General features: G+C 41.7%; 1 protein-coding gene across 2 annotated transcripts in view; it reads left to right on the top strand.

Moving 5' to 3' along the window:
* The first annotated feature begins 7,443 nt into the window (after positions 1–7,443).
* LOC137130119 (mannosyl-oligosaccharide 1,2-alpha-mannosidase IA) overlaps positions 7,444–13,848 on the top strand; it is a 166,765-nt gene continuing 160,360 nt past the window's right edge. The window contains exon 1 of one of the 2 annotated variants that reach the window (XM_067509854.1): positions 7,444–9,283. In XM_067509854.1, coding sequence (XP_067365955.1) covers positions 8,744–9,283 — 540 coding nt within the window. In that variant the 5' untranslated portion in view covers positions 7,444–8,743. The remainder of the gene's footprint in view (positions 9,284–13,848) is intronic. The other variant, XM_067509855.1, reaches the window with a different exon arrangement.

The raw sequence follows: 13,848 nt of genomic DNA on the forward strand, positions 1-13,848 counted from the left end.
AGAATGAGTCCCAGAAGTAAAATGTAATAAGGATGAGTTAGATTTATATATCTGGGAGACATTTTATAATTGGATACTTTGTTGAGTGTAATAAACTCAGGATGAACTGTCTGCCTTGTTAGAGTCTAATGGCATTACTCCGCTTGGCAGTGGCGCAGTTTGCATGGGAAGCGTGAGAGATCCAGAGAGAAAGCGGAGAGAGTTTGTTTATTCCACATCTGTTCCTGTTAAATGGAAAATCACAATGACTCATGTGCTCCTTTACCAGCTTGGCCTGACAGCCACATTCACTCTATTTTTATTTTTGGAATGGATATGCTCTATTTAGAATATTCACACTTTTTAATTGTTGGCAGTTGTTGCGTTCTATCATTTTCTAGCAGAGCCTCTGGGTGGCCAAGTTAATTTTACATCTGAAGGGTCTAATTTCAGACTCCAATTACTACAATTGTCGGTGGCTGAAAAATGAATTTGGGAGCATTTAGCCAATGTTCATCCAGTAAGTAAACGGAAAAATCCCCAGATTACCAACACCACAAGCAAACATTAGTTAAAAAAATTAAAAATAAAAAAACACTACATTCATGATACCGCTGATGTGGAACTATCATAGGACTCATCATGATCAAACAGAAGCCACTACAAGCACTTTTATCTCTATTGTTTTTCCAAGCTGATTAAGATGGATTAATATTACAAACCATTGTTCAGTTTTTAGCTCAACTTGCCACGTTTTCTTTTTTCGCCAGGGGATAAATGAGTAGGTAAGTATCATATCCTGCTCGTGTCTGCGTGGAAAACACCAGTGCTAACTGCAATACACACAACACTATGTAAAACCACAACTTGACAGTTTTGTCCAGATCAAACAAACACTTTATTAATTGGTGAGTTTTAAAGGTACCGGCAGCCTTTTTGTACTGAGACTGGCCAGATGTTTCCTCTGTTTCCAGTGTTTAAGCAGAGCTACAATTGGCTACTGTATCAAACTGTACCTGCTTTACAGACAGGGTGCGACTGTAATATCATCTCAACTGTTAGAAGAGTGTGTTTCCCATTTTCCTGTCAAACCCGTAGCAATACACATAAGCTGTGGTGTTTTGACTGGAGAAGCCACCAACTGCATGAGTCTACTAAAAGAGTGAGTATTTTTTATTACTTTATTTCTGAGGCTTCAGCCCCAATTTTCTAAACACTGTTTTTACTGATGCATAGGTTTTTTATATCGAGTTGTAAAATACTGGATAAGTGTCCACGAGCTTTCACTTTAGTACAGTATGATGGGTTTTTGATAAATACTGTATCTTATACCACATTTCAGCTCAGATCAGATTTTGCAATAAGAAGCACTGCATTTTATTTACTGTACTTATTAATGATCAGAAAGAAAAAAGGACCGAGGAAGTTAGGGTCACTGTGCACTTGTTTCTCACAGCAAAATAAACTTGTGCCAAGCATTTAATAGCCTTCCATGCTGCTGCAAATTTATATGTGGAGTGTGAAATTAAGTCTGAAAGCTTTTCAAATGGATTGGTCTGAGTGTTTGTTTAGTGTTATTTTGCTGTAGTTAAAACTGTGTGTCTCCATCATCTGTCAAGCGAGCTGCCATCTTGGTGGTGCTGGCTAAATTGGTCTCCTTTGCAATGAGGGCTCTTCTGTTTATTTCCTGCTAATCGCTCCTTAATATTTAAAGTGGCTGCGCCTTTATGGAACAGTCGGACGCTGGGTCACCTCTAAAAGCACAGAGGACTCAGAGGACAGTTTAGTTGTTACGTGCAAACCTTTGTGACTGACAGTGAGCTGCAGGCTTTCGTGAGCATCACCTGTCTAAACTGTATTCACTTCTAACATCAGGGTAAATGGCTGACAGGTGGATTGTATGCCAAGCTAGAATCAATATGTGCTATAGCCAAACAAACCAGCAGGTGGCAGTGTGCAGCCACAAAACACATCTGCCAAAACAAGTGCTGTACTCACTGAACATACTTCTACTTTTTCAATTGTAATTTCACTGTAGGAATGGTTAGTAGACTGGAAGCACACTGGCATGTTAATCAGTGCGTTGGGGTGGGAGTCAGACTTGCTGTGGCCCCATTCCATCAGCTTAATGGTGTGTTTGCTATTGCATTCGCACTCATTTACATGGCCCACACACCCCCTCTAATGTATGGCTAATTGTTGTGTTTAGGCTATAAAAACCTCCAGCATTTGCATTGATGCCCCTGAAAAGTGAATGCTGTGATTCTCAGTATCGGCTAATGTGCTTTGAAAATATTTTGCTACACATGAAATATTTTCATAATGAGTTTGATGCAGACTGGTCACTCAACAGTCTCTCTCTCACACACACACACACACACACACACACACACACACACACAGTTTGCTGTTTGTCTTGTCTATAAAAGGAACAGACAAATATAACTGCAGCAAGGCAACAATGCTGAGCTTATTGTTCCGCTGATACTGTTTGCACTGATGGCTGATCTGAGCTGGACTCTATTAATGCTGAGGAAGGAGAACAAGTAGGAAAATCAAGACTTTTCAAAAGAAAAGTGCAAACATAGGACAAAACTGTGTTCCTGCGCCAGTAACAGACATAACTGGTGGAAAGTAGTTGTAGTCGTTACATTCTGTGCATAAATCCACAGAATATTACTTTTAATAAACAATTATTTACAGTTATTTCTGCTTAGTTTGTAAGGTTTCCAGCATTCTTCTTTATTTTAGTGACAATGACTAAAAGCTGAAGGGCTGTGCAATTTCAGATTTCACATAGAAAACCCGTGATCAGCTCATAAAACACGGAAATGCCGTTTCTGAAGTAACTGGAATTACTGTGGCCTCCACCCCTTACATCATGAAAATGCTGCTTATTTTCTTAAGTCATCAGCAAAAGTAATATTAATATTATCCATAACAAACATGCTAACAAAGCCCATAATGCCTAATGTTTACTTTTTCTGATGCTAATAGTTTTGTAATGACACATTTTACTTTGGGGTATTACTACTTTTACATAAAAATCTGTATACTTCCTCTACCACAGGAAGTAAACGGCTTCAACAAATCAATCGCTAAAATAAGGTGCCTTCGGGTCTGAGGTGCTTCATCCTGCCAAGTTACCGAGAATTCATCGAGTGTTGCAGTGTGCTCCCTGTCTACGTCACGCACCAGGGTCAGCACTGCATCCTGATGTTTATGGTTCGACATCGAGTGTCCTGTCGGGCCATGATTCCCAGTGTCAGGGAAGGCTTTGCAGCAGTGCTTAAAAAAACAAACAGCAGCCGCGGTGACATTATTAATCTGGACATGCTGGCACCGGCCAATACATCTCTGCCTCCTGTTTGATGTATTAGAACGAGCAGAACACAGAGATGGACTTTTTCATTGGCATCTCGTTTGATGAATAAAACATCAGCGCAGGTTGGAACAGAATTGAATTTTTGAACACAAGAGCAGAAATGGTTATGGATCACAGGACATGTTATACTCTGTGACCCACTGCAGAAAACATTTTAAACACGGCTGTTTCCAGACGTCACACATACCTTCTGTGATTTTTCAACATTCAACGTCCATTCATCACTGACTGCAGAATGTAAATAAAGTGGCTTTTTTAGAGAGCAAAAAACGTACATATCTCTCCCCTCTGATCATTATCACACACCAATTACTGCAAGAGTAGAAAAGTGGATACATTCTATTCCCTAATGTACCTCGGCTTTGGAAATGCTTTCCAACTGATAACTAATCTGACAAGTAAGCCCAACTGAGAAATGTCTCTTTATTAACCACGTGCAAACAACCGTGCTCGCTTTCCTCCCCATGCTTATAAAACATCATTGTACATAAATGATGGGAATGTCTACACGTTCCAGAGGATGTTATGGGTGTGTGTGCAGGGGTGCATTATAAACGGGCCGCAGTCGGCATGAACGAAAGCGCACGCTGCATTGTCACACGGCAGTTACTTTCAGAGGTGAGAGGGAATCCAGGAGCCATTTAGCCGTATAAAACCCCTTTTATTTTCAGTGGAAATGTTGGGGCCTCTTGGTGGTGGTGAGTCTGTAAACTCTACAATAATTAATGACATTTAAAAAAAACAAAAAGGTAAAATATAACTGTGTGTTTTAGCACCAAGGTCATACTTCATGGTGATATATTATTATTCTGAGAGGTGCTTTAAACTTTGTGTCCTCACAATTTAAAGTAGGGAGAAGATTAGAAATACATGTATCTAAGTACAGTTTGAGGTACTTGTACTTTACCAGAGAATTTCCGTTTCATGTTACTTTTACTCTACGACAACTCAAATGAAGATAATGTACTTTTTAATCCACTGCTATTATTTTACAGTTTCGTTTGCAGATGCACAGTCTTAATAAAAATATAACAAAACCATAAATAAAATAATAAATGATGATATGTAATCCTGGATTAACCACCTCTCAGTACATGAAGTAATTATCTAGGTAACAAAGACTTTTATCCCTATTTTTGTTATAATTAAATGTTTTTTTATGCTTATGTTACCAACAACATCACATTTAATAGAGTGAATAAATTAATACAATACACAATAATAATAATAAATGGTTTTCTTAAAAGAGTACTTGAACTCATGTACTTTAAGTCCATTTCAGAGCATATAATAAATATTTCAACTTGAGTACAGAATGAAAAGTGGTTCTTCTACTTGCAATTAAGTACTTTTTGGCAGGTACTTGCACTTTTACCTAAGTATTGAGTTTGTTTACTCTAGCAGACAAAAAAGAAAACAACTAATCATGGTAGGCACCATGTCTTTACGTAGAACAGAACAGCTTTATTGGATTGTCTTATACTGTAATACAGTGACCACTACGTGTCTGTTGCAGTGCTTCCAACACGAGATTCAAGCCTCATTAAACGCATACGCTGATCCATTACAAAGCCCTCATCTCTCTCTAACTACAAACTGTCCTTTTGTCAGTGATACAGCCCACAAAATGCTTCATAGATTTACCTACTCTCAGGGGAAATGCTCTTGGATCACAAAATAAAAAGACTAATTCAACAGCTGTCTTCTTTTCGCCCCTCTGTTCTGTGAATTACTGACAACCAGTCTTAGGGAGAAGGATTAGCAGCGCAAATTTGGGGTCGAGAGCAGTAAAATTACTTTAAAATTTACTAATCTCACCATATTTACCTGGAAACAAAAAAGAGCCTGGGGAGTTTTATGTGTCCGCTGTTAAAAAGTGTTGAAAAGTGTGAAAAAATGTTACAATTTAATATCAACTTTTAATATAGCTGGAAGGAAAAAAAATGATTGTTCCAACAGGAGAGAAGGAGACGGAGGCAAGTGAAGAGGAACATCCGGATTGCAGGTTCACCAGGAGTTCCTCAGCCATCACAGATGTAGTCAGAAAATGCCAACGACACTAAAGATCTATTGATTTGAAGGATTTACTGAGGCAACTTAAGGACAACAGAATGACACCAACACTCCTGATCTCCAAGGACCAATGGAGGCCATTAAGTGAGGGTTGGGAGGACTTGAAATTAAAGGCCAATACTGGAACCGATCAGACCTTTGTTTTCTCATTCCTGCTTTCAGGAGCATTAGCAGAATAGTGCTGTTCAGGCTTTTCAGTAATAGCCAGCTGATGGGCACATCTATCTTATTTAAACCTGAGAAAACACTGTGTTCATGGCCATACCCAGCATTAAGGTCCCTGATGTCCAGATCCCTGTATTTGTTCTTGGATAATAAATGTCACCTAAACGTTTTACACTTTGGTGCCACAAAGATATCGTACAACAGTGTTATATGATGACATTATCACCTTTGTCGCTATATATTGTGGGTGGGAGTGAAGGATCTCGTTCTCCATAAAAAAATCTTTACTCAACATGGTGGTTCTATTGTTTTGAATTCATTCAAGCTGACCCAGGTGACCTGTGCTTGCAAGGGTGTCCTCCGGGTACTCTGGTTTCTCCCACACTCCAAAAACTTAATGTTAGGTTAATTGGTGACTCTACATTGATAGAGATGTGAATGTGAGTGAGAATGGAGCACCGTGCAATCACATGATTCAAAGTGTTGAACAAAATCTAAGAAGCTCTTTTTTGGCCTTTGAAATACAGCAGTATTTTCCCAACTCATGGTTCCTTTTCTAGCATTTTGACATCCAATTTCAGCTTGTTCTCATTGAATTCAGTCAACAGATCAGTCTCCATGACAACAGAGCATCTAATGGAAACCGATACTGTTAAAAGAAAATGGACCTTGACTCCTTTGTTCCACATGTTCCACATTAGTCATGCTCCATTTTTGACCAAAACCTGTGTTAGCAATAACTTCCATGTGTTGCTGTGGGGAGAACATCATAGCATTCATGATATTCAGTGTTGGAGGATTATAGTTGTGCAAAAACCACAGGACCTCAGGCAAAAAAGAAATCACAAATGAAATGACCCAGTGAACAATGGAACCTGATGTTCACAACATCTATAGGCCATCTGTGGTCTGGAAAATGTTTTTTTTATAACTGAGAATTTCTGGTTTTCTAATAAAACTCAAAGGAGCCAAAATTCAAACCCCACTGCAGGTGTTTTGACGTCAAACGCCACAGTTATTACAGTTTTAAAGACATTTCCAAATTGCTTAGAGACTCATAAAATACTTTGGAACGTTTCTCCTTGTTTTTACTGTAGAATACAGAAAGAAATATAAATATATACACCAAATGTGATACCAAACAAATATTTAAAAAACATTCTAAACTTAAAAAAACTTAGATTTTGGCTAATTTTCCTAAATTTTTTTTTTGTAATTTTACTGAAAAAGAAACAACACAAACATTTAAGAAAGCGTCACTTCCGGCTGCCAAAGTTGTTTGGTTAACTAAGAGTTTCAACGCGGGAAACATGTCCTAAACTTTAGGACTGTTTTTTTAGTGTAACTACACCCGCCTTGGCTTTTTTTAAAAATTATTATTATTTTTATTTTAGGCGAGTCTGTTCGGGGAAATGCCTTCAAAAGAACGGTGAGTATTATCACACAACGTCAAAGCTGTCAAACATTTATCAGCGTTTATCTTGGGGGAATTCCGATTATTAGCCAAGTTAGCTTAAATGCCACTTCAGGGCCGAACTCCAGGTGGTGTAGATGCTATCAGTGTAAACCTGCTAATCTAACACACCCACCGTAAAATAAATGTGTGTATTTGTATATTTAATTAATTAATGCATCTTCGTCTGGTGGGTTTCCCCCATGGACTGTGAGGTCTGGGAATCAAACAAAAAACAACGAATGGGGGTCTTGTACGGAGGGCTTGAATCTCCTCCCCAAAATGAACACAGTGGCCAATGCTGAGTGTTTGACTTATTTAATTGTCAAGGCGTGTTGAGACCTCTCCAGCGAACATATCTACCCGCTTGTAAAAGCTTTTCTAGCATTAAACAAGCTCGTTTTCCTCGGGGGTGGTGGGGAAGGCTTTCCAACGTACAGAACCATTCAGACCCCTCTCTCCCTGTGCCCAAGCGGCTTCACTGGGATTTGATAAGCCGCTGTGAATATCCATCAAGACATCCGACCAGCCCACTGGATTGTCGAGCAGCGGACCGTTTCATAGCTCTTCCCCCGTCCTCCTCTTCCTCTTCGCCCTGCCTGCGCTATATGATACAATCCAAGCCCTCTCCCCTAGCTTTTTTTTTTTTTTTTACGCAGGCGGACGTCCACGGCACGGCGACACAAGTGCGCACCACAGACGAGAGAGCGAGGCTCGGCAGGCGGGCGGACGGCGGGTACTGGAGCGACGTGTCTGTCTTCGTTGGAAACCGGCGGACTGGATGGTGGATTTGTTTATTCTAGGGATTCGGATCGGGGGCTAGGATAACTTCGCATGGGACAAAACCCGCCTTCTTTCATGTCATCCACCGATTTGTTTCGCCCGGCGTGTTGACGCCAGAGGAAACGGGGGGAGCGGAGGCTGCTGGAGGAGCGCAATTGACAGATAAAGCAGGAGACATGACCATACACGCGTTTCCGTCAACCAGCTGCACGGGATAGATGCAAACTAAACGGCTCGTCTGTATTTGATGCGATTTCAGGAGCTTCTAATGCGGCAACGTGGGTCCGTATAAACGGAGACAAGGAAAAGATGCTCTGCTTCACGCTTGAGGTTTTGCACCGTAGGGCAGTGTGTTATTGACGAGCTGCACGGCGTGGCAGAATGCACAGAGACGCAACTTTGTTCACATGCCTGACAGACTGCAAGACGTTTAACTAGCTCTCATAAAAGTGCATTTAATTGTTAGACGGGCGCGTGCTATAGTCTTCCTGTTATTCTTGTCTGTAGCTTCAGTAAAACGCCAGTGCCAGTTATCTGACAGCCCCGAGGCCCCGTATTGTTTTATTATTTACATTTACAAACTCAGATCTTGGTCTTTAGATGTCCTTGACCGTGTTATCCACAAATTCACCCAACGCTCTAGAGTTGTGTTGCCAAATGATTGGTAAATCGTAGATGTAGGCAGGCCTAACTTTCGCTTATGTAGATCCAGTCCATAGCGAGCGTAAAGACAGTTGTGTCAGACTGCTGCTCTGGAAGTGTCAACGGGGGTGCGCAAAAAGTCCCCGCGTATCCCGACGTTATAGCTGCATGCCTCAGGGCAGCAGAGAGCGTGCTTAGTGCAGACGAGAGACTGTGTAGTCTCGGAGAAAATACTGTAAGGCAGCGTCTCAAGAAAAGTTTCAATGGTTTTCCGAAAGTTGCCCGGTGTGTCGGCATCGGGCATGGGTCTGCGCCTGTCCCAGAAATTCGTGTTTCTGCTCTTTCTCTCGGGTTTGGTAACGTTGTGTTTTGGGGCCCTTTTCTTTTTGCCTGACTCTGTCCGACTAAAACGCATTTTTCTGTCCAAGACAGAGACACAGCCGGTCACTGTAGGATCCGAGAACGATGCCAGGGAGCACATAAAAAGACCCAAAGACCAGAGCATGACCTCGGCCAAAGGGGAGACGAGCACCAAGCTGAAAAGTCTGAACCGTAAACCATCCGTCTCTCATGAGGCGACCGAGGAGCGGATGGCCGGGGGCAAAGCGCAGGAGGATTTTACTCTACCCAGGGCGAAAACGGAATCCGCCTCGGAGAAGGCGACCTCCTCTAACCATGGTGCCAACTCGGATACTTTCAGTTACAAGAAGTTCAAATGGTGTCTCCTCAAACCCCCGCTAGGCAGAGACGGCGGCGGACCGAGCGACCCCAAGACCAACGAGCGCCGGGAGAAAGTCAAAGAGGTAAGGATGTGAGAGTGAAGCGACCCTGCAAAGGGGATCGTGTCAATCACGTAATCGATTTACTGTATGGTACCGTTAATTTACAATAATGCGTCAGGGACAGTAAAGATTGGGGTTAAAGAAAAGAGGGTTTAGTCAAGAAGAACAAGTTGAGTAATTTCTGATCACTCCTCTTTATTAAATCATCTAATCAGGTACCCTTCATCACTGCAGTTACTGGCAAAATAGGCCATAAACACATTATTTTGAGTCTCTGTGGCTTCTGAATATACAGAAAGCAAATAAGTTTCACTTACAGTCCTTTGAACGGAAGCATAGTCATGCTGTCAAAACACAATGAACCCAACAGATAAACAGCACTTTGCCTTAGTCAGACTTTAATAAACAGACATGCCCGCTTGAAAGAAGTAATTATACTTCCGTTGTTGAGTTTGATTTGTCTGAATTTGTCTGACAATGCAGACGATTTTTCTATAGAAGCAGTGGGACAGTTGTTTACCAAGCTCCTGTCAAACAGACCAAATAGACCCCTTTCAGTCATATCAGCTGTCTAAATTTACCCAGTGCCTATTTTCCTGGATGAATTCCTGTTGGGGTTCTATTAATGAGAACAGGGAATATTGTCAGTGCTGATGATGACTCGAGTGTTTTCACTGTCTGTAACTGAGATTACATGACGTTGAATATATTTATAAAACACTCAGAGTTAAGAGTAAAAACAGTGTGATGAAATTTCTAAGTTAGGCAGAACTTAAGCTCAGCAAAATAAATGCACAACCTGCACTTTCTTGTGTGGGAATGCAGGGCACTTTTGTAATGTCACCTCATCAGACATTGCCTTATTTGTTGTTCCAAGCTTGCCTGCATGGCGCAATGTCCTGCATTTAGTTTTTGCATCTCTGTTTCTCTCATACAATTCATCTCCAAATGATGTGACTGTGTGCGGCAACACTTTGGCCAGGAGCTCTTTAAGCTGTGTTCCAGCCTTTTGTAGAGCCTTGTGGCTCCGATAAGGGCTCCAGAGTGGGTGCGCTTGTGGATCACACATCTGTACCCACTCAAGGCAAGTGAGGCTGGTGAGGAGGAGGGAGGAGTGTAATGGGGCAGTGGAATGGCAGGGCAGTCATTGGCCTGCATGTGGGGATGGGTTTCATCCTTGGTGTGTGACATGGCTAAGTCTTGTTGTTGCTCTCACTTCCAGCCTGCTGTCACCCTCTCACACTGCTCAGATGCCTCTCATACCTAGAGGTGATGTGCAACATGATAAGTGAGGAGTCAGAGGATAGACATTTATTTGCCCTCATGCACTGAGCTCCCACTGATTCATTGCTTCTCCTTTGATGCACTTGTCTGTGACTTTGCTCTCCTGTTCTGTTTAGCTGAGCTCTGCAAAGTGTTTCCCCCAGGGTCGTATTCGTCTAAGGAAAATGTATTTTCCATCACCCCCTCTTTTAGTTAATTATAGTTGCAGAATATTAATTGTGTTTCCCGGAGTGAAGACCTTTACTATGGTGTGGTAGGACTGGAAGTCCTTGCTTACGTACATTGTGTGCTTCTGGGTTGGTGTCCATATTGTAATGTGTGTTTTTGTGGTCTGCTATTCTTGTTGCTACCGTTTCCACCATCTCAATCCTGCTGGCACCTTTCCATATGCCTTTACTTTTTCCTGAAGGCTCACATTCATGATGTCAGTGCAGGCTGACACATCGTGAGCTCGTGCTTTGTCCAGGTTTACAGATTTAAAAACCGTGCATTAACACCAACAATACAGCTGACAATACCAACATGTTTTGATGTATATATCTCAGAGCATAAAACACACAGAATTACATTTTTAGTTGTTTTGTCTCTCAGCTCATGCTGTGGTACCCAGGCTGAGTATCTCTGTAAAAGGCTTTTTTTCCCCCCACTGTAAGGGAATGCAGAGGGAGGGTATCCCCCCCCTCCCCAGATCCAACAAAAAGGATTTGGTCCAGCCCAGTGAATGCCTCAATGCCCAGACTGTGAATGGGCATCGTTTTTCTAAACTGCCAACAACTAGAAAGCAGACTCCCCACCTTCTTCCTCTGTGTGCACACCCACTGCCAAGAGAGGGTGAAACAAGGGACAATGACTGCCTGATCACACAAGGCAAATGTTTGAAGGCAGCCCCACCACTTGCTAGGCCCCAGGATACCATCAAATACTGCCAAAGTTGCCAAGGTGCTTATTACCTATTCCAACAACTCCCTGCTAGTAGATTGCTCCTTCTGCTCCAAAAGTCCCTAACAGGGTGAAGATGAGAGTAATTTCCTAATAGTCTCTAATTTGTAATTCTGTGATGTCATGGCTCACTGACTTGCCTGGACTACCATTCTGCTGCCTCATTGGCTGCAGCATAAGAGCCTGAGTGGCAGTAGTCGTACCACAGAATTGTGTGCCTGGGGCAACAGGAGGGTGTCCTTTTCTGCATGCACATTTTGTTGCTGATGTCCTTTTACATTCAGTAAGGTTAGAACAGTGAGTGCAGTAATAAAATACCAGATTCTGAGCGCATAAGTAGCACATTCCATACAAACACAGCCGCAGAGTCAGAATGATCGTTGCTTCTTTGCAGGATCTTCCTCTTCTGTTGGTCTGTACAACATCACATGCATCATTGTGAAGTGTGCGTTAAAAGGCGGTTACTATAAAGCTTAGAGATTTGCCTTCAGTTGTTCGTCCTCTGCATGTTAAACGGAAATAGGCTGATGCAGTCGTGCTTGAGGAAATTGGAATATACCGTATAATGTGCCCTCTAACACAGGAATGATGAATTCACCTGGAGAGAAGTTAGGATGGAGAGGAGATGCAATTGACAGTGTACTACAGGGAGAGGACAGAAACACTCCAGCCGTTTGTGTCAGAGCCTCCTCCAGAGATGCAATAAAAGTCTTCATGACTACTCTGTCCTGTGTCTATGGGTGTGTGTGCACTTGGCCTCTTATCTAGACGATGAACGGCTCAGGAATAAATGTGAAATTTGACAGTTTTGGATGGAAGTGTCGTCACTGTGTTTTATCCAACCGACTCTAAGCCCACCTGCATCAGTGTGCACAGCCGTATGAGATACATTTGCCGAATGTGTGTGCTTGTGATCTACAGTAATAAACAGTATCTTAGAGAAATAGATTGCCTCACATTCACAAAGGAGAACAGAAAACATGAGCAGATGTAGCTGAAATACATTTAGGTGAAAGGATAGTCTCCATCCACACTGAAGAATAATGTCAAATATTTAATACAGTACAATTAAATGCTGGTCAAATTAACCCAGCTGAGACAGGCCTCTACACAACTGTTGCAATTTAAGGATAATGGATTTCTTTTGGAAAACAACCCTAAGAGCTAAATACCTAGTTTAAAGCTAAAAATAGGAGTAGAATGTAATGTATATTACAACTTTTTCATTGCAAGTTCACAGTCAGATGATGTACTGCATAAAGTATTTAATACTTTGACCAAACTTTAACAACTAAACTGCCACATAACACAGGCACACAAATCTAACACAAAGCTTCAGAAATAGGTGAGCTTGTTGCTGGGTCTGAAATCCCCTTATAGCAGTAATGACCAGTGAGCTGGTGTCTCTGTGAATAAAATGCTCCCGTTAAGCCGGTGCCTCTTGGCCAGCTCTGAGTGCTGTGACCTCCCTCACTCTTCATTCCCCCTGCTGTCTCTCGCTATGAACCAGGTGTGCCAAACAACCTTCAGTCTGAGCCAGGAAAATGGTTGCCTGCTGAGCCAGAAGAAAGAAACGGAAGATGAACAAAGTACGAAGGAAAGGCTTACACTCTCCTAGAGCTCCCACAGAGCTGGAACATTTGTGCTTTTCCTCTCCCTGTTGATGCTGTGCAAATGTCACTGGCTGGTGTTTGGAATGTGAGCCCATCGTTATCTTTGGTTTGTTGATGTGGCGGAGTGAGCCGCAGGGCCCACGGGTTATTGATATATTGTTCAAATCAATGGCAGCTGAAGCAGATATTATCAGCCTGTCAATGCTGCAGGAGGCTGATGCAGGCATTGTGCTACATTAGAAGAAATTGACCCATTGATCTATTTTCTGAGATTTGTTTTCTTTTGTGAGACTTTTGTTTGTTCTAATTTTACATGGTCATTTAAGTTTAAGCATTTAAGTTGTACATAAGAAAACTAGCAGCAACAGTAGAATAATTTCCCTGGTTGTTAACATCATAAGGCAGCTGATAACAATGAAGAGCGTACCACCTGGCTTCTATACATACATACAACCTGGGCTACCAGTGTTACTTTTAAACTGGTTACAACATGCAGGGATATATAAACTATTTATATTATAGTCGAGCTGCAACCAACAATTATTTTTATTACCAATTAATTTACTATATTTCTATTGATAGTACAGTTTTCTGATATGAAAAACAGCAAATTGGGAATATTTAATATAATAATGTCACAGAGCCCAAGGTTATGTCTTTAAAAAATAGCTTTTCAACGTTGCAGTGAAGCCACCAATAAAAGTTTCCTAGGAAGTAAACCCAAACATGTCTGTATGACACAGTGACAGT

The sequence above is a fragment of the Channa argus genome, chromosome 7 (genome assembly GCF_033026475.1).
Source record: "Channa argus isolate prfri chromosome 7, Channa argus male v1.0, whole genome shotgun sequence".
NCBI classification, from domain to species: Eukaryota; Metazoa; Chordata; class Actinopteri; order Anabantiformes; family Channidae; genus Channa; species Channa argus.